The sequence below is a fragment of the Psammomys obesus genome, unplaced genomic scaffold, assembly GCF_907164565.1.
Source record: "Psammomys obesus unplaced genomic scaffold, mPsaObe1.curated_primary_1811, whole genome shotgun sequence".
Classification (NCBI taxonomy): Eukaryota; Metazoa; Chordata; class Mammalia; order Rodentia; family Muridae; genus Psammomys; species Psammomys obesus.
In genome coordinates, this window is record NW_026591086.1 from 15,490,146 (window position 1) to 15,513,619 (window position 23,474).

General features: G+C 42.4%; 1 protein-coding gene across 2 annotated transcripts in view; it reads right to left on the minus strand.

Annotated features, from left to right (window-relative positions):
• Dgkh (diacylglycerol kinase eta) overlaps positions 1-23,474 on the minus strand; it is a 155,285-nt gene that overhangs the window by 12,552 nt on the left and 119,259 nt on the right. For both annotated transcript variants that reach the window (XM_055609694.1, XM_055609695.1), the window contains exons 16-26: positions 21,625-21,898; positions 20,510-20,620; positions 16,563-16,694; positions 13,976-14,093; positions 12,475-12,585; positions 12,248-12,344; positions 6,995-7,102; positions 4,675-4,788; positions 4,312-4,446; positions 2,939-3,102; positions 1,639-1,744 (exon numbers count right to left, since the gene is read on the minus strand). In XM_055609694.1, the coding sequence (XP_055465669.1) occupies positions 1,639-1,744; positions 2,939-3,102; positions 4,312-4,446; positions 4,675-4,788; positions 6,995-7,102; positions 12,248-12,344; positions 12,475-12,585; positions 13,976-14,093; positions 16,563-16,694; positions 20,510-20,620; positions 21,625-21,898 (1,470 nt within the window). The remainder of the gene's footprint in view (positions 1-1,638; positions 1,745-2,938; positions 3,103-4,311; positions 4,447-4,674; positions 4,789-6,994; positions 7,103-12,247; positions 12,345-12,474; positions 12,586-13,975; positions 14,094-16,562; positions 16,695-20,509; positions 20,621-21,624; positions 21,899-23,474) is intronic.

Sequence of the window (23,474 nt, forward strand, 5' to 3'; positions counted from 1 at the left end):
AGTGCACACAAGTGTGAAATGCCCTGTTGAATCACAACTTGGTGGAATGAACTGAAGAACGGACTTGATTATTGTAATAATTTCAGCTCCTTCCTTTTGCTCTTGTGGTGAGCTCAGATATCAATGGTGCCTGCTTAAAATTCTAAGTGACCCAACTAATCTCTGCCTGGACAGTTATCCAGGAAGTTACAGTGTTGCGGGAAAAGTGCTTTCTCGTGATTCCTGAATATCTTCCACCACATGCGGTATGTAAAATTTATGTTAAGGAGCTGGAGAGGTGGCTCGGCAGAGAAAGGCACCAGCTGCTCTTCCAGAGCCTCTGGGTCCAATTTTCAGTGCCCACACGGCAGGCAGCTCACAATCATCTGTAACTCCAGCCCCAGGGGATCTGACACCCTCACCTGGCCTCCAGGGGCACTGTATACTTAGGGTGCACGAACATACATTCAGGGAAACACTCATAAACTAAAATAAATACCTACACATAAAATTTAACTAACTAAAATAAAAAAAAAAACATGTTTAAGTGACTAATATTACTGGTCAGCAGCAGACGATTACAGTAGTCAAGCTGTGGGAGAGTCACGGATTATACGCTGATTTTTGTACTTTAATCATGAGCAATAACATTTACCAGAACACTAATTCGGATAATTTCAATCGAATAATTAAAAGAATAAAACAATAGTATCAGCTATCCCTAGACTCCCATTGTACAGCAGTTCATGTTTGAAGAGTTACACTGTATCCACTCACATTAAAAGCTACAGAAACATCAACTTACAATTCAGCAAAAAGTGAAGCACAGTATCAGAGCTCAACCAGGATATGACTGAACATCTCCAGCCAAGCTCCTCCTCCGGTCATTTCTAGATTTGTCCTTTAAGATCCAGGGACAGAGTAAAGGACAAGGAAGAAGGGAGGAAGGAAGATGACAACAGAAGGAAAACTTTGGCCCATGAGAGGATTCAGCAGGTAAAGGCATTTGCCGCCCAACTTGGCATCCCAGTTTAATCCCTAGAAGCCACATGGTGGAAGGAGAGAACTCTTTCATGCACGTTGTTTTCTGAGCTCTCTCTCTCTCTCTCTCTCTCTGTGTGTGTGTGTGTGTGTGTGTGTGTGTGTGTGTGTCAGAAAAAGGCAAACAAAATTGTGGCCACAAATTTTCTGTAAGCTTCTTGCAGAAACTCATGAAGAAACTATGATGGTTAGATTGTCAACTTGACACAAGCTAGGGTCTTCTGGGAAGAGCAAACCTCTCAACTGAGAAAATGACTCCATCAGACTGGCCTGCAGGCAGGTCTGCGGCGCATTTTCTTGGTTGATGATTGCTGTAGGAGGCCCTGCCCACTGTGGTCGGTGCCACCAGTGGGGAGCGGTCCTGGGAGGGATAAGGCAACTGAAGGTGAGCATGAAAAGCAAGGAAGAGCAGCATTCCTCCATGGTGCCTGCCTGAGTTGCTAGGCTAACTTCATGAAGACTGTGATGGAGAAAAGGAAGCTCCTTTTGGTTACAGTGTTTTAACCACAGCAACAGAAAGACACTCCTCTCTTCCCCAGGGAATGTCTCTACAGTACTCTACAGGAGGCGAGATGCCAAAAGAATCTGTGGAGTGCGCATTTACCATTAACTCCTCACCTCCGGGAAGCGCGGGTTGGCTTTGTTCAGAGCATGTGAGCACGCGTTCACCGCGTGAGCTAGTTCCTGCTCCAGGAGACAGTGAATCGTGGCTGCATCGCAAATCCTGGAAGTAAAGTGAGACAAGATAAACAAGGCAAGTCATCACTGATGACTAGCTAGCCTTCTGAAGAGTCTGCCCTTGCCTGGAAACGGCAGTGCTGAGAAGTGAGAAAGGCCCCAGACATGGCACGGCTTTCAAGTCACCAAGACAGTCACTTGCTTGTGGGTTCACTGTGGTGCTGGGGTTGAACCCAGGACCTTGTACACCCAAAGCTGTTGTACTCCAGTTATACCCCAGTCCAGAAATTTGTCTTTCATTCTCTGAGACTTCAGATGCAACACAGCAGGGTATGGCTTACCACATTTATCACCTACTTGCTAACTGCTTTATACTTACTATAAAGTTTAATGCACACAGCCTATGACAATAAATGTTCTCAAGCCTGCAGATGAAGGCGTGGAGGCTCACAGAGATTGAATATAAGTACAGAGCCAATTAGCGGCAGGCTGAGAATCCGTTTCCGCTCCATGGCTAAGAGTTAGGTCTTCCAACCATGCTCTAAGAGGAGGGGTTGAAGATCTTGTCATAGCCTCTCTTCCACTCTGATATTCAGTTCTGTTGCAGTGATTTTATATCTTGTTTGTTTTCTGAGGCAGGGTCTCTCTGTGACAGCCTTGACTGTCCTGGAACTCACTGTGTAGAACAGGCCGGCTTCTGCCTCCCAAGTGCTGGGGTTAAAGATGAGTGCCATGGCCACCGCCTGGCCTAATTTTTTTTTTTTTAAATCTTTTGCACGCATCAAACTTATTTTTCTAAGATCTCTTCCCTTTGTGTCCTGAAAGATAACTTCTGTGTGTGGAGCGCATTGCCTGAAGCGATTCTACACCTGTTCATTCTGTCTCATGACCTTCTGTGGCATCATGTCTCATGTTCAGAGTTCTCCCAACATCGCATTCACAGGGAGTAGTTACAGGGCAGCAGGTACGTGGCTGGTGCAGAAACTAATGAAAAGCGCACTGTGTGGCAGGGCAAATTTACCAGAGGTTTCCGAGCCGTGTAAGATGCAGACTACAGGAGCTTGTGCGGAAGATCTGGTAAAGGGGATGAGACAGGGCTGAGGCCCACAGGAGGGAGCTAATGAAATGAGCTAACACATCGCACATTAAAACCCTAAGCGGCAAAAATTCCGTCAGAGAAGAAAACAAACTGGCTAAGACCCGAGTTCTCCCAGGCAAAGCTGAAGCCGAGGCTCCTCACCTAGTGATGAGCTCCTCCGCGGCCTGGGAGCAGAGGCGCATCTGCGACAGCTCTTCTGTTGCCAGGTCAGCTGCAGGATGGACGTACACGTTTGTCCGAAGAACTGGCTTACTGGGGTCACATTTCTGCTTGTCTTCCCAAGACTTCAGAGTGCTTTCAAAGGCCTAGTCAAAACCGGGGTGGCAAGGAATGGTCAAGTCAGAGCTCAGAGACTAACATAAGTGGCCACACACACACACACACACACACACACACACAGGAATAGAGATACGCGATAGCTAGGTATTACATGAAATGAAAGAGTCTGAAACTCGGAGCGCTTTGCTGTGCTCTGAGGACCCATTAAATTGGCGAAAGGGGTCTTTCAAGTTTTTTAGTGTATCCCATCAAAGAGCGAGTAATGTGATCAGTGAAGACGGTCACACCACTGATGTTAATCGTGCTTCTGCTTCCATCTTTATCTACTCCCCTAGCGTTCGATCACAATTTTACTTTGCTCTTTTACTAGATGGTATGAATACCGTCAGCTTTATTTTATTAACAAAAAACACTTATTTGGGGGAAGACCAAACTATAGATGTGGTTAGAAAGATCATGGCTGTCAGGGCTAAGGGTGAGAAAGAAAAAAGAAGATGTAGAACACACTGGGGAACAACAGGAAGAGCAATGTGTGTGTGTGGTTGAGACTCTCATTGTATAGCCCTGGCTGGCCTGCAACTCATTACATAGACCAGACTGGCTTGAACTAAAGAAGGTCCCCAGTTTCTGCCTCCCAAGTGTTGGAATTAAATGTTTAATTTAATGTCTGGCAGTTAATAATATATTATTAGGTTAGCAAGTGTCTAGACTGTACTGTTAGTACAAAATATCAACAATAGGTATCTATGTGTGCTGAGGGTAGACAGAAAGAAATATATAGGAACAGAATTAGGAGTTCTATGTACTCGCTCTTCAATTGCTTGGTAAACCTAAACATTGTAAACAAACAAACAAACAAAAAAGCACTTAATTTAAAATAAAACCGAATAAACATTTGTTTGCATTTAAAACTACAGTGAGCCGACGGCTGCAAATATACTAGTTGGTATACTTAAGAGATGATTTAAATTCCTCTCCATGTCTTCTATTTTTCATAATTTCCAACTTTTAAAAAAAGTTGATAAAGCTGTTGGAGAACATTTGGAAGACAGAGAGCGTGTGATGCTCTGGCAGAGGACCCAGACCCTTAGCAGGAGGCTCACATCCACTTGTAACTCCAGCTCCAGGGGGCTCCAGCGCCCCCTACTGGCTTGTGCGAGCACGGCAATCACATACACAACACCTCCCCGGCCCCAGCACACACATAATTAAAAATTAAAATTAGAGTTACGTACTCTGTCTCTCGTTAGCATCTGAGCTCTGTTTTTGTGTACTATTTTGATGATCCCGGGAGGCTGAACCCATGCTTCACCATCCACCTGCACTGGGACGCCCTCGTCACCAAATATAGTGATTTTTACCGTGCGGCACTGAAATAAAGCCAACATGTTATTTGAGACCACGAATCAACCCGGGAATGGACGCACTGTTTATTATCTGGGTTTGGCTTAACTCCACTCTGGGGGGCAGAACAGTACGCCTCAGCACTGCAATGGTGCATTTTTACAGAAGCCATCAGTGTAGCGGGCATCAGGAATAGCTTCCTTCCATGCCCCATGACCCAAGAAACCTAGCGAGTTTTGATCTGAGAAGCCGACCTGTGCTATCCGATGATGCTGCAACTTAATGACCCTCGATACTGCCATCTGCACGCTGTCAAACACGGCCACGACTTCCAGAATCTTGTCATCAAATGAGGGCGCGGCAAATATCTAAAAGGGAAAACTGTATTACACACATTTCCCTCAACGGGTTAGGTACAGTGGAATGCCGGGCCCCAAACCCCGCCATACAGATAGGCCCAAAACATAAAAAAGTGACAAGGTAAATGTCAGAAGGTAACAGCCCAAGGAAATAATCACCGAAGACAGCTTAGAATAAACATCATTTCAAAAAGGTTTCAATGTCCACGTGAGTATACGCAAACGTCTTATTCGGCACTCCTGGGACTAACACAATTCTAAGTGGTTCATCTTGATATGGATTGCTGAATACTTCATATGTAATTGGCAGACATTTTGATAACATGACATATAATTTTCAGAAAGCTACTCAGGGCCTAAAATTGACACTAGTGAACATGCAAATATCATGAACCTATGCACTTGGCATGTTTTAAAGACATTCTTTCAAAGTATTCTGAGCAACGTACATTTGTGCTGTTATCTTTTTAAATGATTTATCTTCGTCTTATAATTATATGTATGTCGGTGTATCTGCAGAGGAGTGCAGATAGCTGAAGGGACCAAAAGGGTGTTAGCTTTTATCAGCAGGACACAGACTATAACTGGCAAGAGGAGGCCTCAGTCAAAGAATTGCCTCTATCAGACTGGCTTGTAGCCATGTCTCTCCGGTATATTCTCGACTACTGATTGATGTGGGAGAGCCCGAGTAGGAAGTACCCCCCTTGAGCAGGAAGTCCTAGAGAGTAGGCTGAGCAAGCCACGGAGAGACGAGTCAGCCAGCAGCATGGTCTCTGCTTCAGCTCCTGCCTCGAGTTCCTGCCCCGATTTCCCTGCATAATCACCCGTGACCAGTACAGGAGGGATAATAAACCCTTTCCTCCTCGTGTTGCTGTTGGTCATGGAGTTTTTCATAGCAACAGAAAGCAAACAAGGACAGACCGCCTGGAGCGGCAGGTGGCTAGAGGTGGTTGTGAGCTGGCGCTGGTGCTGGGTGCTGGGAACTGAACCTGGGCCCTCTGCGAGAGCAGTAAGTGCCCTCAAGGGCTGAGCCATCTCTCCAGCCCTGTCCCTTATATTTTAACAAATTGCCTTTTGAGGCATTTGTGAGTGTGGACACAGGAACCTCAGGGAACAAAACTTCCCCAGACGCACTCTGCTTTTATATACAGTGCATGTTCACAAAACTCCATCCTGAGAATTTAACTTTGGTCGGCGTCAATTCGTTCATGGTACCTTCTCACTTACCATCATACGTAAATCTGACGGAGAAAAAGAATGTTCTAATTAAAACTTGTATTGGAAATACGAGCCCAGAAACTTGCTGACACTGATAATCTCATCTAAATTCTGTTATCAAACCGCCTGGATTCGAGTTGCTTCTCTGTTAGTAACTGTGGAAACTGTCTCCAGTATATGTTTGTTTGTTTGTTTGTTTGTTTGTTTGTTTGTTTGTTTTCCAATGGTGAAATCAAAAAAGGTTCGGGGCTGAGGATGTAGTTCAGTGTTACAAGGTTCAACCAGCATGTGCAAGGAGCTCCGTTCTAATCTCTAACACACACACAGAAAGAAAGAAAGAAAAACTCTGTGGGTGTTAAATAATGACTCTAAAGCTCTCAGAACACCCAGTGCCTGTGGATGCTCAGGAATGTCGACTTTATTTGTATTTTCTCATTCATTTTACACCTTTAAAATAGCTGAGTGGCAACCTGCTGGCAAAAAGAATGGGATGTCCTTCCACAGAACCAGACGCCAGCCACATTGCTAGCATTAGACCAGGCTGAGAACCTTCGAGATCATAAAAATACATCACTTTTCATGGTATGCCCACTTCAGTAGTGTGTTCTCTTTTTCATTCCTTTCAGAGCAACTGCTTTTGTTCCAGACAAATGTGATTGTGGCTGTTCTTTCACAATTCAGGGACCTATCACCAAAAAAAACCAAAACCAAACAAACGAACAAAAAACAGAAACAGCCCCAAACCTTGCCAGGTGTGGTGATGCACACCTTTAATGCCAGATCTCTGGAGAAAGTTGAGAGTACATTCACGAGAGACAAAGTGTTGAAGTGAGATGTTAGGACGAATTCTACCTCTCACCTTCCAAATATTGTAAAACACTTGTCACTCAAATGTCGAAACAGAACTGATACCACAGCGCACATCTGAAAAAGCTAGACACCCCAGTAATTTAATTACCACCGAAGAAACAAACCCTAGCCCCATCACGCTACTCACGTCGTCCTCTTTGGTTCCGCCCCAGAAGTTGGTGCCGCCCGCATAGCTGGGGATGTTCAACACTGCTATGCCTTGCAAGCTGGGGAGAGGAATGTACTGGCCATCACACTGCAAGGCAAAAAGCTCGGAGGTTAGAATGCCCACCATCCCGGCACTGGGAAGCGGATGTAGCAAGAGCAGGGACATCCTCAGCTACATAGCAAGTCCAAGGGCAGCCTGGGCTACGTGAGACCTTGTCTCAAAGATAAAATGCTTACAGGTCAGGCAGAAGGAGCGTTACTTTGGAGCTACTGAGACAGGCTTGTGCCTGGTGCTTACTTCCATGTCACAAAGGGCAAGGCATAGCATGATGTCCCCGGGGGCTCGCTCGCTTGTACATATACTCTCACACGTTCCAAAGGCCTTCCATTTTTCTCTTAATTACAATTTTTTAAAAGTATAAATAACTGAACAAGGAATTTTCATAAAAAAATTGAATTGAAAAGTGTGCTTTCCTTCGTCTTTCCTTGCAGTTCAGGCAGACTTTTCTTGACTCTGCTTCAGAACACCTAGCGGTTCTCAACCCTTTAATATAGTTCCTCCTGTTGAGGTGACCCACCCCCAACCATAAAATTATTTCCATCGCTACTTCATGGCTAATTCTGCCACCGTTATGAATCGTAATGGAATTACTTGCGTTTTCCGGTGGTCTTAGGAGACCCCTGTAGAAGGGTCATGTGATCCCCAAAGGGGTCGCGACCCATGGGTTGAGAACTCCTGTTCTAGCCTGAGTTTCCGCGGTCCTCTCTGTGGTTGGTTTAGTGGTTCTGTTCAGAGCAGGTTCTGTATGGGCTGGCTCTGAGCCCACTCCTGTCACTCAGAACCTCTCTGAACTCGGGACTCGCCTGGGTTTGGTAACTAACCAGCAGCCATCTGAGCTGAAAGCTGAGTGGGGGGTTGACGAGCTGGTAGGTAAAGGTACTTGCCACCAACCCGACAACTTGAGTTCAATACCTGGAACCCACATGTAGATGAAAAGCACAATTTCCCCAAGTTGTCCTCTGACCTGCATGTGTGTGTCTTGGTACTCTTGCACGCATGTGTGTGTGTGTGTGTGTGTGTGCCACACACACACACACACACACACACACACACGCACAAAGTTTTTAATCAAAGCTGTATTGTTCCTGTAGCTAAGATGCGTGCAAAGGCAAGGAAAACTCTGCATATTGAACAGCATCATGCACTTCCACCTTCCAATTCACCTAAATGAAAATTAAATTACCACTAGATGGGCAAGGAGGGCAATGACTGTCAGAGCACGGTATGAATGACTGCAGTGCCTGTGAGGACCAGAAGAGGGCGCTTGATTGCCTGGAACTGGAGTTAAAGCTGTTTATTAGCTCATGCTGGAGCCTGAATTCTCTGAAAGCATCCAATGCTCTTAAAGGCTGAGCCACCTCTTCAGTCCTAACCCTTTCCAGATTAAAAAAACAAAACAAAATAAAAACACACACCAAAAAAAAAAAAAAACACACACACACACACACAAAAAAACCAAACAAAAAAAAAAAAAATCACCAAAAAAACCCCAAACAAAACATAGCGACTACTAGATTATCCTTAGGACTCTGCATTAACTCTATAATGTTCTTGCTATTAAAAAGCATATTTGTCACGGAAATTTAGTTACCATCTAACAACTGAACATGTATGTGTGTTGCTTAGATAAATGTAATCACTGTAAACATCTATATGATCTGGGATTTGTTTTTATTTTGAAACGGGAGCTTTTTGTTTACAAGTTCATTAAAACCTAGAAACTGGAAGAAAAAAAAAAAACCTAGGTGTGGCGGCACACACCTGTAATTTTATACTTTTGGGGTGGAGGCAGGGGGATTGCTGCAAGTTCCAGACTAGTTGGAGAGTGAGACTCTGTCTTAAAATACAAAACAAGACAAACATACTTCTTTTATATTTACAAATGAGTGAATTTTCCTGAGTACAAGCAAAATTGGCATTTTCATAAATGTTGCTCCTCAAATGTATTTTAATTTTGTGGGATTTCTTTTTTGTTTTATTCTCTTTATTCATTCTCAACTAAAACTTGGATATGGACATAAGCAGTTAAGGAATGGGATATCATGAAAGCCTACATATGAATCTGCATTTTTCCATTTATTTATTTTTTATTTACATTCTCTCTGTACTTAAATTGCAAAAGAGCTTATGATCATTTTTTTCAGTGAGAAAACAGGACTACTTTGACCCACATAAGTAAGGCGTGCTATAGACAAGTCGCCGTTAATTAAAGTATGTAAATTTTAGTGAAACCTCCCATTTATTTTGCTGTAAAGGAACAAGCAAATATGTTATGATCTTGTGCTGGAGTTCCCATCACTGGGATAGGATCGTAAGCCTGTCCCCACGCTCTCAAAGCCGGGGCTATATGAGCACCCCACTGCCACGCAGCAAACCCCGCTTATATGGGCCCCTCACTTCTCAGTTTGCACTGTGACTTCTGTCTCGCCCAGTGAATTTGCATCAAGCACTTTTCCACCCACGTGCAGACAGAGAAGCCGCAGCCCAAGTCTTCGCTGGCACAAATTAAACTCCACACACGAAATCCATATCCTTCCATACCGAGGGGGAAAGAGTTATCTGTGCAAAATAGTGAATGAACGGTGAATGAACAGGACTAGCACACAATGCAGAAGCCTCCCGGGGAGGCCCTGCTCCGTCTGTATCCCACCCACACCGTCACCAAGGAGAAAAACCACGGGTCCTCTGTACTCACGCTCTTGGAAAGCATTTTACTCTTCCTTACTTAAAAAAAAAATGACAAGGAATTCTGAGCCTTTCTATTTCACTTTCCAGTATATATTAGCATGTTTTCACTTATCCTATTTTCCTAATTTTAGCTTCTTTTTTATCATTTAGTGTATATGTACCTCAGGCTGACTCGGGCTCATGATCCTCCTGCCTCCACACTTCAAGTGTTATGATTACAGGTATGAACAACCAGGCCAGGCTCCTCTAACATATGCTTGTATATACAGGTTCTTAACTTGAGGTTTGAAAATCAGGGGTCCATGGATAAATTCAAAGAGTGGATGCTTGTTGATTAAAAAAACATGTATCTTTTTATGTCCACTAAATATGGACTCAGCGTTACCCTCTGTTACAAGCATAGGCAACAAGCCAGACATTAACAGTACCTGTGACTGCATGATCGACGGACACCACACTATATCAAAGTACAGATGTTTCAGACATCACTTGTTTTCTTTTTGTTACACTTATCTAAGCATGTGCGGGGACATGCATGCACCATGGCACATGTGTGTGGTCAGAAGACAACTTGCAGGAGTCAGCTCTCCCCTCCCACCATGTGGGCTCCAGAAACTGAACCCTGGTTACCAGGCATGGCAGCAGGCACCTTTACCCATGGAGCCAACACTTGATTATAAGACAGCCTTTGAGTCAGGACATCAGCTATGGGCGAAGTAAGCATTCTTAGCATGTGTGAGGTTGGCAAGCCCATGATGAGCCGTTTAGAAGGCTAGGTATATTAAATGGTTTTGGAGTTGTTTTGTTTTTTGGCTTTGTCTTCTAAAAAAAAAAGGGGGGGTTACTCTATGTAGCCTTAGCTCCCCTGAAACTCCAGATCTGAATGTGGGCAACTGTCTTGCTTCCATACCAGAAGAGTTGGGATTACAGGCATGTGCCATCCTACCTGGCTCTATTTTTTAACCTCCCCCCGGCCCCAATTTATGAACAGATTCATCTGTAGGGAAAGGAGGAAGACAGCTTGAGTGAGTGAAATCCTGAGAGGATGGGTGTTGTTGACACAAGGTACAACCACGTCAAGGACGCTGGTAAGCCTCAGGCTCAGAGGCATGGCACAGCCTTCCTCGGGGGCCAAGTGCTAGTATAGACAGTATGTGCGGGAAATGCCCACCACAGCTTTCTGCTCCCTGGGAGTTTACGGCCGGAAGCTCTCCCTTACAGAGACCGCTCCTGATCCAGCTGTACACCGTAAACCCCGCCACCATGTTTATCACTATATAATAACCTGCCTCCTCGTTCAATTCTATATGCTGCAGTTCTTGGAGTGTTGCAGCTTCTGCAGGTGAGAGCCAAACACCAGTCCCAGCTTTCTGTCCATGGGTCTGTCTGTCATTTCTTCATTCCCTCATGTCCCAAAGCAGGTCCGTTCCTGGACCCATGCTGGACATAATTTGAGGAGCATCTCACCTTGCCAAATTATAATTTCTCTACCCACTTCAGCCTCGAGAAGATGTCAGCTACTGTATTATGCGCTAAGGTTCTCTAACTGTTTTTAAGGAGTGTGGCCAACTGGGGACATGGATCCAAAACAAAGGAACACATACAATACCACAGACACAAGGAGGACCCCTAAATGACTTGAGGTGGCTCTGTGATGGAGTCTTGACAAAGGCGAACCTTCCTGATTTTGTAGCCTCTTTACCCAGTAGTCTCTATTTTAATTTTATAAGCAACTACAAATCGCAGCGGCTGACTAGTAGTGCTATTTCCAGAGTGCAAAGGAGCAATGAGCTTCCTTTCTGGCATTTAGTTCATAACTGGATCATCTAGTTAGCCTACACCCCACTGTGAAGATGATGCCAAGGCAACAATACTCAGAGTGCTTAAGACTTAAGAGTTATATATCCCTCTGTATTAGTAGTATGCTTTAAATAAAAACAACTGACCAAAAAGGAAAATAAGACAGAAAAGATATGCCCTGGACCAAGGATAAAAGAAAATAAATTTATAGTAATGAAAGACTCCAAGGATTTCCAATCATCTATTTCCTGCTGTTGCAAGAAGTGAAGTAACTTTTGCTATCCTTAAGTTTCTACATAAATCAGGAAAAAATTCTGTCAAAATCTTAGTCTTTGACTGACTTGTTAGAAATAATCAGATCAAAATAAATATATTTAAACTAAAGTGTATGAACTGCAAACGTTATTTTCAAGGATTTTTACAAAGCATTCGGCATTGTAGAACTGGAACATTTAAGTGAAATAGTCCATTATTAAAGACACTGTCCTATTAAAGCACTTGCTGGGCTCCACCTCGATGGCCCCAGCTTCGGGAAGAAGAGAAAATGGTAAGGTTAAGTCTGTTCTAGACAGGGTTGGCACTACCTGCAGAATATGTTTATCCATAATTAAGAGGAATGTAGGTCATTTAGCGCCTCCACTACGTAGGATGAACCCCAATGTCTTTGCTTTAGGATGAACTCACCTCAAGTTGAACCCTTTGCTCAAGATTCTTGTATGATCTCTGTAATAACTCCCGGGTTCCCAGAACTCCATACCACATCAAGTTTTTAGTTCGGCTTCTGAAAAATAAATATTTTTTGTGTAATCTCAGGAAATGTTATTTATTTGCTCCTTAAAGCAAGAGACAATAAATGAAAAGAAAGCAAAATCGCCTTCACGTAACAACATTATTGCTGTTATTGAAATTACCTGCATTTTTCAGGGTGCTCCTCTCTCTTATTATTAAACTCTAATGAAATTTTTGCATCTAATCCAATCCCAAAGTAATTGTTCATGACACATTTCTCCGAGTAGCCATCTCTGTGATAATGAGGGAAAGTACATAAAAGTCAGTTTCAGATTCATTACAGCAAGTACAGCTTGTCTACCTGGTCGCACTGAACACCACGTGGCCGCCATTCTTCCTGGAGGATGCCAAGTAGAAATCATATCCTACAGATTCGCAATGTGCACAGGCCCAGTGCACGTACGTCATTTTTAGTCTGAGGCAAAGGCAAAGCAGAGACAGTCATTGCCTTTTTGTCTATTACGCTTGACAGCCTCAAGCCTTCTGTCTTCCACACAAGGCTCTGACTGCGCAGGCCAATGACGGTATTATGGGGGGAGGCTTTAAACTCAGGGGCACACTCCTCTCTCCTAACCATGCGAGAGTCTCTTCCACTTCAGCCCTTAACAACAGACAAACTGTAACAAATACATCATTATACATCCTGTTAATACTTGTTTGTTTGTTTGTTTTATTTTTACAATTTTGTTTTTATGAGGTGGATGGGTGTTGCACAAACGCCATGGCGTATGAATGAAGATCAAAAGATAATTTGCAGGAATCGATTCTCTCCTTCCACCATGGGTTGAGGTATTTGTCCCCAAACCTGATGACCTGAATTCAATTCCTGGCACACACATGGTATAATGATAGAACTGACCCCTGCAAGCCGTCCTCTGACCATCAGATACATTCCATGGTATGCGTGGGAGTGAGCGCGCGAACACAGACACACACGAATGCACATACAAACATACATACACAGACCTAGATAAATATAAATTTTTTAAATCCAAAATAAAATAAAATAAGATAAAATACTGTGCTTGAGAAATGCCACTACAAAAGAAAGATTAAAAAAAAAAAAAGCATTTTAGAATTCACACACATTTAGGAGGGAGTGAAGACCAGAGGTCAGATGGCCAGGTAAATGCCTGGTGGGCAAGGGAGCACACAGAAAGAAGGAACAGGGCCCAGAGCAAGCTGCCTGCACAATCCAGACTAGCCAAACCGGCAGGCTAACTCTAGGTTCACACGAGTGACCCTGCCTCAACATACAAAAGGATGACTATGCAGCGGGATGTGGAAAGATGACAGGATCAGCAGACCGAGACGTGGGGAAGGCAGGGGAGGGCGTACACACAGGTGCAAACCAGCACTCAGGTGCCCCTTCAGGGAGAGGCAAGAAGCCTGCACCAGAGAGAGGCTGCTGAACAGCAGGTGGGGAAGGGACCAGGCTCAGGACGGCCTGAGGGACAGCCCACGGATCCTGTCAGTCTCTGCTTCTCAGCATTTGCATCACCTTCTTTGCACAAAGAACCATATACTTGGGGACACAGGCAGAAGGTTAATGTTTGAACAAAACAGTAACAGACAAACAAGCAAAAAAAGCTGAAGCCAAATAACTTCAAAAGTGTTTCTCACAGGGAATCTAGATCTGGGTCAATAAACGGCGTTGCTCCGAAAGGATCAATGTTTGCCAGCAACATTTTGTTGATGATGGAACTCCCAGCAATGGAGGCGGCGAGTCCGGCCCTTAAACCTGACAGAAAAATACATTAGGATCACATGTTAATCAAAAGAGAGTCATATCTGGTCCACTCAAGCTGGCCTTGCCTCAAACGCCTTGCTGCCAAAGCCCGGTTTATTTCCAGCGGCCACTCAGTAGCCCAAACTCAAAGGATTCTGTTTATAAATGTGAAGTGTTTTAATAGATCCAGATGTCTGTATGTTGTAATAAGGAACCACAAAGAAATTCTTTATTACGTGAAAAGGAATATCCATGATACTTTCTCACTTATTATTCAGCAATTTTATGATTTGTAGCTTTCAGCATTTCACTTTCTACGCTAAAGTCATTCCTAATTATTTTGTCATTTTTGATGCAATTTCAAGTGGAACTTTTTTCTTTTCTGTTTTGTTTTTGTTTTCCTTTTTCCAAGACAGGTTTCTCTGTGTAGCCTTGGCTGTCCTGGATTTGCTTTGTAGACCAGGCTGGCCTTGAACTCACAGAGATCCACCTGCCTCTGCCTCCCCAGATTCTGGGATTAAAGGTGTGTGCTGCCATGCCTAGAGTTTATTCTGATATTTAGTTTCCTTTCTATTTCTTCTTGAATGGTGTGTTTAGGCATTGCCTGTTTCCTCTGGGTTCTGATTGGTCATTTATGCAGTTTACACTGCCATCACAATCTTATCTGTTTCTCTAAGCTCCTTGATTGTGTCTCAAGACTTCCGAATTCCTGATTTTAATCTTTCCTCTCCAAATTCTTGCTCGTTTCCTCTGTTTTTTATTCTTTTATTTATTTACACTCTCATGTTTACTGTCAGCTTTGCCTGTCAGCGTTCATCAATTTGCCCTTCTCCTAGTTTACCAAGGTGGGTGTCAGGTGGTTGATGTGAAATGAATGTGTATTTTCAAAGCGTGCATTTACGGCGTTACACTCCACTCTAAGTGTGTTTCAGCTACATCAGCTAAGTTTTAGGATGGTGCGTTTCTGTTCTCACGCATCTCAAAGTATTTTTTTTCTCTATTTTATTTATTAGTTGTAAGTGTTGCTTTTATTTCCTCAGATGAAGGGATGAGATAAGAGCCATTCCAAGCTTTTCTAGTTCTTTCTGAACTCTCGCTGGCTGGTTCGACTCAGCTGTTCTGGCCTAAAATCCTCTCCAAGGTGACTGATTCAAACTGCCTTCTTATTTGAATTGCTCTGTCTGAGTTCTACTGTCCCAGTAAGAAACTCTCAGTAAAAGTCTCTCCCTCTCTCCTTGCGCTGTTCTTAAGTAACCTCTCTTTCCTTTCCTGCTCTCATGAGACTTGGGCTTATCCTATCTCTGACCCATTCTGTCAAGTTTTTCTCTGATGTGTCACTTTGCCTGTCCCTCACTTTCCAACATGGCTGCTTCCTTCTATAAACTAACCTTCATGGTTTGGGATTAAAGGTGTGTACCAAGAGCGTACTGTATTCTAGTCACACCAGTCACACCATACAGTAATCCAGAGCTTGTCTGCATTCCAGCCAGATCACACTGCCCTACAGGGTCTCTTGCCAGAGCGGCCATGTTGCTGGATTAAAATTCCTCCACAATTAATTATTTACTATTCTTCTCATTTCTTCCCTTACATAGTTCCACATTTGTGTACTCCCCAAATCTCATCCTCCCACTGGCTCTGCTTTCACTCCACTGTGCTGAGAGTACAGCTGTGAGATGGTAATCCTTTTGATTTTTATTGAGAATGGTTTGTGATCTAACCGGCTTATACTCTACCCTTGAGGACATTTCACATACTCTTAAGAATGAGTGTTCTTCTGTGGTTGAGTGTTCTTTAGATGTTGACTGGCTCCTACTGTTTCATGTGACTTCTGGGAACTCTACTTCCCCGGTCATCTGTCTGGTGGTTCTGTCACTACTAAAAGGGAAGAGCAAAAGTCTCCAACCAGTGTTTGGATTATAGCTCATCTTTAAAAAGAAATTACGTGAGAAGGTACTTTCCATGGTCTACATGGATCCAACATACTCTGAATGAAGACCAAAAGGGAACGTATATTTAGGAAGCTCTAAGATGTATTTTTCTCCAGTTTCTGAGGAAGCTCTGACGCATTCTCCTCCAGCAGCTCCCTGTAGTCTTTGGTGTCTAATCCGAGGTAAACTCATTTCAACAAGACTGGAACAGACACTAGGCTGAAAATGTCTGCAGAGAAAGCAGTGGCTTCTTAAAACCACCAGGAAAGCTGTGGAGATACCTGGAGGTCACAGAAGGGGAGGTCAGCTCCAGTTCAGGTGCAAGCACCGGCCTAGAACCAATGACCTAACATTCTCAGGGCAGGGCCCAGAAACGTGTGTTTGACTAGATCCTATACAATTAGACATGGAAGAATGGACTAAGTTTGGCAGAATATTCTCCTAAAGGAAAGCTTGTCACTAATAACACCTCTCCGTAGCTCACGAATAAGAGAAGGTACACATTTTCACAGATATGTTAAAACATACACCGTGTCATACACTGCGGTACCTGGGCAGATGATTCTAGTGTTGAGCACAGGCAGATTTTCTTTGGTGGTGGCCACAACTGGACCAGCAACAGAATCGGTTTGGGAATGTCCACGACTTGCCTGGGCATCAGGAGACTGAGAGGTGGTTTTGGCTGTTGACAAAAAAAAAAAAAATCCAGATTAAAAATGGCAAATGAAACCAGTATAAAATTAAACAAACCCATATAAACTAAATACACATAATAACAACAACCAAATGGCTATTTAAATCAATGAGTGGAACTGAAGACATTAATCATGTTTACCTTCTCTGTCATTTTATTTTCATTTTCTTGAGTCCTAATGGAGAGTATCTACCAAGAGAGATGTACTGATCTCTGGTTTTGAACAGATGCTACCAGAACATAGATATCTACCACCATTAAAAATAAGTAGAAGGAAAAAAAAAATAGTGTGCTTCATTTGAATGTGATCAACCCACATTTGATAAGTAGAAAATTTAAAGCCTGGAGACTGTTATGCTGCGTACTACCCACATTTCCTGTTACTCATGCATATTGGGTAAACGATCATATTTAAGTGATACGACTCCCAGCAGGAATTAATATTGTCTTCAATTAATGCAGACACTTGGCCAGGACTCATATCAGTGCATCATTCAACCCTCATCAGAATAACTTCTTGCAGTACATGGTAATTAACACCCACAGCTAGACGATGTACAGAGGGTTAGAAACTTGGGAGCATTCAGCCCTAAATGAGATGTTTTTATCAAACTCCTCCTCGGAAGGCTCGGGAATCTGTGCAGAAGAGGAGGCAGAAAGCTTCTAAGAGCCAGAGGTGGTGGATGACTGCAAACACTATTCCAGACACAACAGGGCTGATGTACACGTGAACTCGCAGAGAAGGACATATCATGGACAAGACTTGCATGAGTTCAAATCAGACAAAACACCAAGATAAAGAAGTAGACACAAAATCCCACCCCTAATCAAGAAGCTACTTGCAACTAATACCTGAGGGGAAAGAGAAAATCAGTTTTCTCTAATGGAGTGCCACTGGGTATAACCGCCACATTCCAGGGCAGGCTCTAAGCTGAGGAGCAAGTGGCCAAAGCAACACAGAGCTCCATGTGTTTTTGTGTGTGGTATTTCATTTGTTTTATTTGTTAGTTTATTTGGTCTTTGTTTTTGTTGGGGGGGGGGAGAGATCATGAGATTGGGTTGGTAGGGAGTTAGGGAGGAGCTGAGAAATTGGGAGAGGGAAAAGAATATGGTCAAAATATAGTTTGTAAAAATATTTTCATATAAAAAGAAAAATTAAAATCAAGGAAAGATATCATTTATCTTCAAAGGAAACCAAAGTACTTTCCTTGCCATCATTTATTCAAATCACAATATGCTTTAAATGGCTTTGTTATATTCCTGTAAAAGATCCAAATAGTTAACATTTTCATGAAAATGACAAAAAGAAAGATTTAATTCTGTCTAACATAAGGCAGGTTAATGGAGGAAAAACAGCACCTTGAACTAATCTAGGGGCCATCAGTAGGTATTAAAAAAACATTAGCCGTTAAATTCAATTTAAAATTACTCTAAAACTTAATTATCTTCACTCTCCCTCAGACTAATTACAAACTTAACTGTATTAATCGTACGTGCTCTTCTCTCTGATCAAAAGCGGTCCAGCTGCACAAAAGTTGCAGAAGAGCCACTCTGTGTGTGACAGATGGGGCTTCTGGAGCTAATTTCTAAAGCGAGGCAACTCTTGATGTTTACCTCTGATAGAAAGCAGAAAGTGCAGCCCTGACTAAGGGCTCCACTGCAGGGAATCCAATTACTACTTCATGTTTCTTCCTAAATAAGGCGTCACCTTGAACACATTAATATACTGTATTTCTCACATCCTAGACATCAATTGCATAATTTAATAATGACACGATATGGATGATTCAATAAAAATAAAGATAGTTGAACACAGGAACGCTTCTATTGCCAATGATTTTCAGTTAAGTTAGATTACAGGCAAAATTGGCATCAAATATGGCAAGATTAAAGAATTTCCTCTCTAACCAATGGAAATTTTGAGTCTCTGAGAGTACAGGAAGGTAGAGTAATGGCTGACTGGAAGTCATGGACCAGAATGCACACACGAGGAAGATGCACGGATGTCACTGCTAACCCTACTGTGGTTGGTAGTTTTTAACAGGTGAAAACACCAAAAAACATGGCTACCCCTTATACAGGTAAAGTACATTGGCGATGACAGAAGAATCCAAAATATAGGAATGATAGGCCCAAATAAAAAAGAGAAAAGGTTATAAAGACGAGGGAAAGCTACTGCAGTAAAATTTGAAAAGAAATTCAGTAGTTTTGGCAACATTAAAATGTGGGTATCTATGTAACTGCCCCACAAAAATCATTTGGAGACTGTTTAAAACATTTTAAGATAGACCCTGACCAGATGGACACAACCAGAAAAAAAAAGCGTACAACTCGGAATCACCAAATTATAGACTAGTCGGGGGAGGCTAAGAGACACCGAATGTGAAGGAAGATGTCAGATGCAGCACGGGGACATGACGCCACAGAAGCCAACTACAGTCTCACTTAAGGACTGCCAGGGTGAAGAAGGGGGAGACACAGCCCCAGAAGACGGGTTCATCTTGGAATTGGTGAAATGCCGTGTGGGAAATGAACTCTCACGCCAATCATAAAGACACCATGCAAAGGCCAGGAGTTTTTACTGCCAGCATCATGATATATAAAATCCACTAACACCCTCCAACATGGGTTGAATTTCAAGGCATGAAAATGTAAATTAATGATAAAGAATATTCTTCTAACAATTACAGCCAAACATGAGAAAGGTATTGGAACCAAATGCCTTGAAGGTTCAATTTCCATTTTCTGGGAACAGAATGTAAGAATTTGTCCGTAGATATGTATGTTGAATATCTGAACTTCACAGAAGCTAATTTTGATTTTCTTAGGAGTTTTAAGTACAATCAAACCAAATTTTCTCAAAGCAGCAACAAGAGCAACGATAGAAGGCAAACATTTATAAACACCCTGTGTACCAGAAACCATTTTGGGCACATGCGAATAGCTAGTCAGCCTTCACTACAATCCAATTAAAATAGTCCACAGCAGTTAGAAAAACTACAGAAAAGCTAAAAAAATAAATAAATCATTCCAAGTCTGCAAATGAAATTTTCATGAACTTAAAGATATATTATGCTACTTTCCTTAAGCACCTTATAATTATTGTTCATACTACTGCATATCATTAATATTTTATATTAATTTAATAAAGAATACATTTATTATATTAAGTTATTATTTTAACTTCTGTCTTATCCAACAGTAATTAGTAGTAATTACATTATGTGAAATGCTAACAGGACAAATTCGTTTTCTACTAAGAGCCGAAAGGCAGGGAAGCAGTTAATGGTCCTCAAGCAACAACATAATAATTTCTAGGCAAGAATACTTTGGTGGAGACAGGATTGTGATTAGAAGTCTTATGATTTTTAAAGCTTAATTTAGACACAATCATTGGCTGATCAGTGAAATCCAAGGGACTGCTGACTCCCTCAAAGGCCAACCTTGGTGAATGTGAGGACAGCAACTTTCCTGCAGTTTCTCAAAGAATCTGAGAGCTATGCTAGGCTAAACTTGGGAAAGGTGTTTCTTCTAAGGTACCAAAGATGACTGTCTTCAGTCTCATAACACTTAGTTTATTGTTCGTCTCTAGAATACACAACAGAGATAAGAATACTTGGCAAGCCTAGCTGGCCTGTTACTGCTATGATTTTGGCGTTCAAGACTAACATAAACTTACCAAAAAAAAAAAAAAAACCCTTTGAGAAATAAAAATTCAACAGTCATTTCTAACTGAAAACCGAAATCTAAATGCAAACTTAGTTGTAATTGATTTCAAAATGACATCACCACAGTTTTCTCACCTGCTAATGCCTCTTTCGTCTCATCGTCTTTAGATTCATCTCTTTCTGGGCTATCACAGTCACAAGGTTGACTAATTGGCTCACAGGGCTGAACTGTCTGCTCATCCATAACTTCAAGTGGTAAGGAGGGAAACAGACTTGCATAAGTGAAAATTAAAATGAATTCATATTAAGATATGCTTAGGAAGAAAAACTGAACCAAGTACCAAAAGAAATTCTACATTCACAAAGAGACATTATTTAATTACAAAACTGGGAGTGATGTCTGTGGAGAACAGAAAAGGTTAATAATTAGTTAAGCTTATGTATTTACCAGAATAAAATTATCCATGAATTTAGAACAAAATTCAAAGCTCGGTGACAAGTTACACACCTGGAAGGGAGTTCCCAACATTATTCACAGAGCTCAACTTTCATCCAGCACTAAAATTCTAAGAAGCATATACATTATACTCATAATAAAATTTAAATCTAGGGGCTGGCGGTTATGTGCCAGTGGCTAAGGGCACAGACTGCGCTTGCAGAGGACTCATGTTTGGTTCTCAGCATCCATGACGGGCAGCTCATACCTGCCCATTAACTCCGTCTCAGAGGACTCAATGCCTCCTTTGGTGCCCGTTCTTCCATAAACACAGCCACACTCTGACACATATCATGCACAGCCTCAGAGATAAAAAGTACGTCTTTTAAATTTCAGAGAGACTTTTATACTCTTAAAAAAAATTAATGATGTTAAAAAATCAACATTAAGAAATTCTTATTATTGGCAGCCACAAGTCTGATTCTAAGAAGTAAAGGCTTGCCTATAAAGTAAAAAGATTGAAATTTTTACATTTGTTCTATATGGTACTTTTCTGCTTAAGCGGTGATGAAAATACCGCAACTTAACTTCTGAAACTTTATTTCACGCATCGTTACTATGCTGATGCTCGCTACTGAAAGGACAGGTAAGTTTAAGTACAGATTTCCCTTTTGGGAACGTGTTGTCTGTCTCCTAGCTCGTCATTAGACTCCTTTTCTAAAGGTGTACCCAAATCCGAGCATCACGCACACCGGTTATGCTTCTAAGCAGGGATGCCGCCGGCCTCTTTGAAGCTAATTTTGTGAGCATGTACCTTTTCCAGCCTCTTCAATGACTTGCCTCACTGCTTTCTTTAAACTGTTGGCGCGCAGCATGATTTCGCGGGGTCTCACGGCTTTCTGGGAGGAGGGTTTCGCGATGTCATTCACGAGCTGGTCCTTGCTTTCACCCAGGGACTCTTCACTGGAGGACTCCAGGGCATCTTCTTCGGGGATCGCAGGGCCGACCCCGGGGGGAACCCGACTGGCCTGAGAGTCTGTGTGCAGGGCTTGGAGCAGCTGTTCAAGCTTCTCATTCAGGACTGAGCACTAAGAACACGGACAGAATACCATTGATAGTGAAGAGAAAATAAATAAGTATATTGATGATGGTGATGAGGAAGAAATTCAAATACGTTAGACTGGCAAGCACAAACAAAGGGGTATTTTTATCTAAGATAAATCTTGAATATTTTTAATCACTGGAGATAAAAACACCAACATCCAAGTAGCTATAGTCTTCTATTCTGCAGATGTTTGGGGTTGAGAACACATCCATTTTAAATTTAATGAAGAAAGAAAATGATCTTTAAGTGAGTGGTTCTTAATGTATAGAACATATATAGCTGCTTACTGATATAGACTATGGCATAAATGACTTGAACACACGTACAATTCATGTCCACCTATTGACTCAATTCTATCTCACGATTTAAAGTCTTTTTTTTAACTTTCATCACTTTTTTAAATTAAATTTTTTTTCATAATTTATTCATTATATATCCCAGTTGAAGGGCCCTCCCTCAGCTCCCCTCAACCTTACCTTCCCTCCCTCTTCCCCCCATCCCCTTCCCCTAGTCTATTGAAAGGGGGCTTTTTAGAATGATTTTTATGTATATGGAGTTTTACCTGAGTGCATGTATGTATAGCATGTGTGTGCCTGGTGCCCACAGAAGCCAGAAGATGATCTCAAGGTCACCTGGAACAGGCGCTATGTGAGCTACCACATGGGTGTTTAAAACCAAACCTGGGTCCTCTGCAAGAGCAACAGTGCTCATAACCACTGAGCCACCTCTCCAGGCACCACAGGTTCAAATTTTTACAACCTACGACCTGCTGTTCTCCCTTGGAACACAACCAATACTAAGCTAAAAAAAGATACAGTATATGAGAACAACATGGCTTCTTTCAGGGCACCCTTTCTAACATCTATATGCATGGCTGAGCTGAAGTTCTGTTTTGCAAAGACCTGGACAGCGCCAACAAGACTACTGGGTCCAAGAAAGAGAAAGATGAAAAATGGACAAGAATGAGGGGAAAGAGGAGGGGACAGAAAGAACTAGCACGGAGGTCTTGTTTCTTTCGGCGTTCATTGTTTTCCTACAGGTTAAAGAAACATTCGGGATGAAAACTGCTAATGCTACCGCAAATGTACCTTCAATCTCCACAGAATTCCTGGTCTATTCCCTGCTTCATTTCTCTGTCTTTGATGATAAGCCAAGCAAAGCCACAGTAGAAGGACTTAAAAGTGTGTCTAAGAGAGGGTTCCTGCTTTCCGAAACTCCACAGAGAAGGAGATGAGTGAAATACTTCACAATGATTATTTCAGTGTTGCTGTCAGGCAAGAAGGCTACTGGATTTTATGTATTATTTTTGTACCCCACCACTTTGCTGGAAGTATGTATCAGCTCTGGGAGCATTCTGGTAGAGTCCCTGGTCTTGCGTAATGAATGATAATATGTGCAAATTGGGACTTGAGATGGTCAGCTCTGTGAGACACCTACATCAACCCACCCTCATCCCCAAGGCTTGGGGAACATGGCAGAAGAGGGGGCAGAAAGAATCTAAGAGCTGGAGATAGGGAGGAGTGGTATGGAATGGTAGCTTCTAGATGAGGCATGGCACA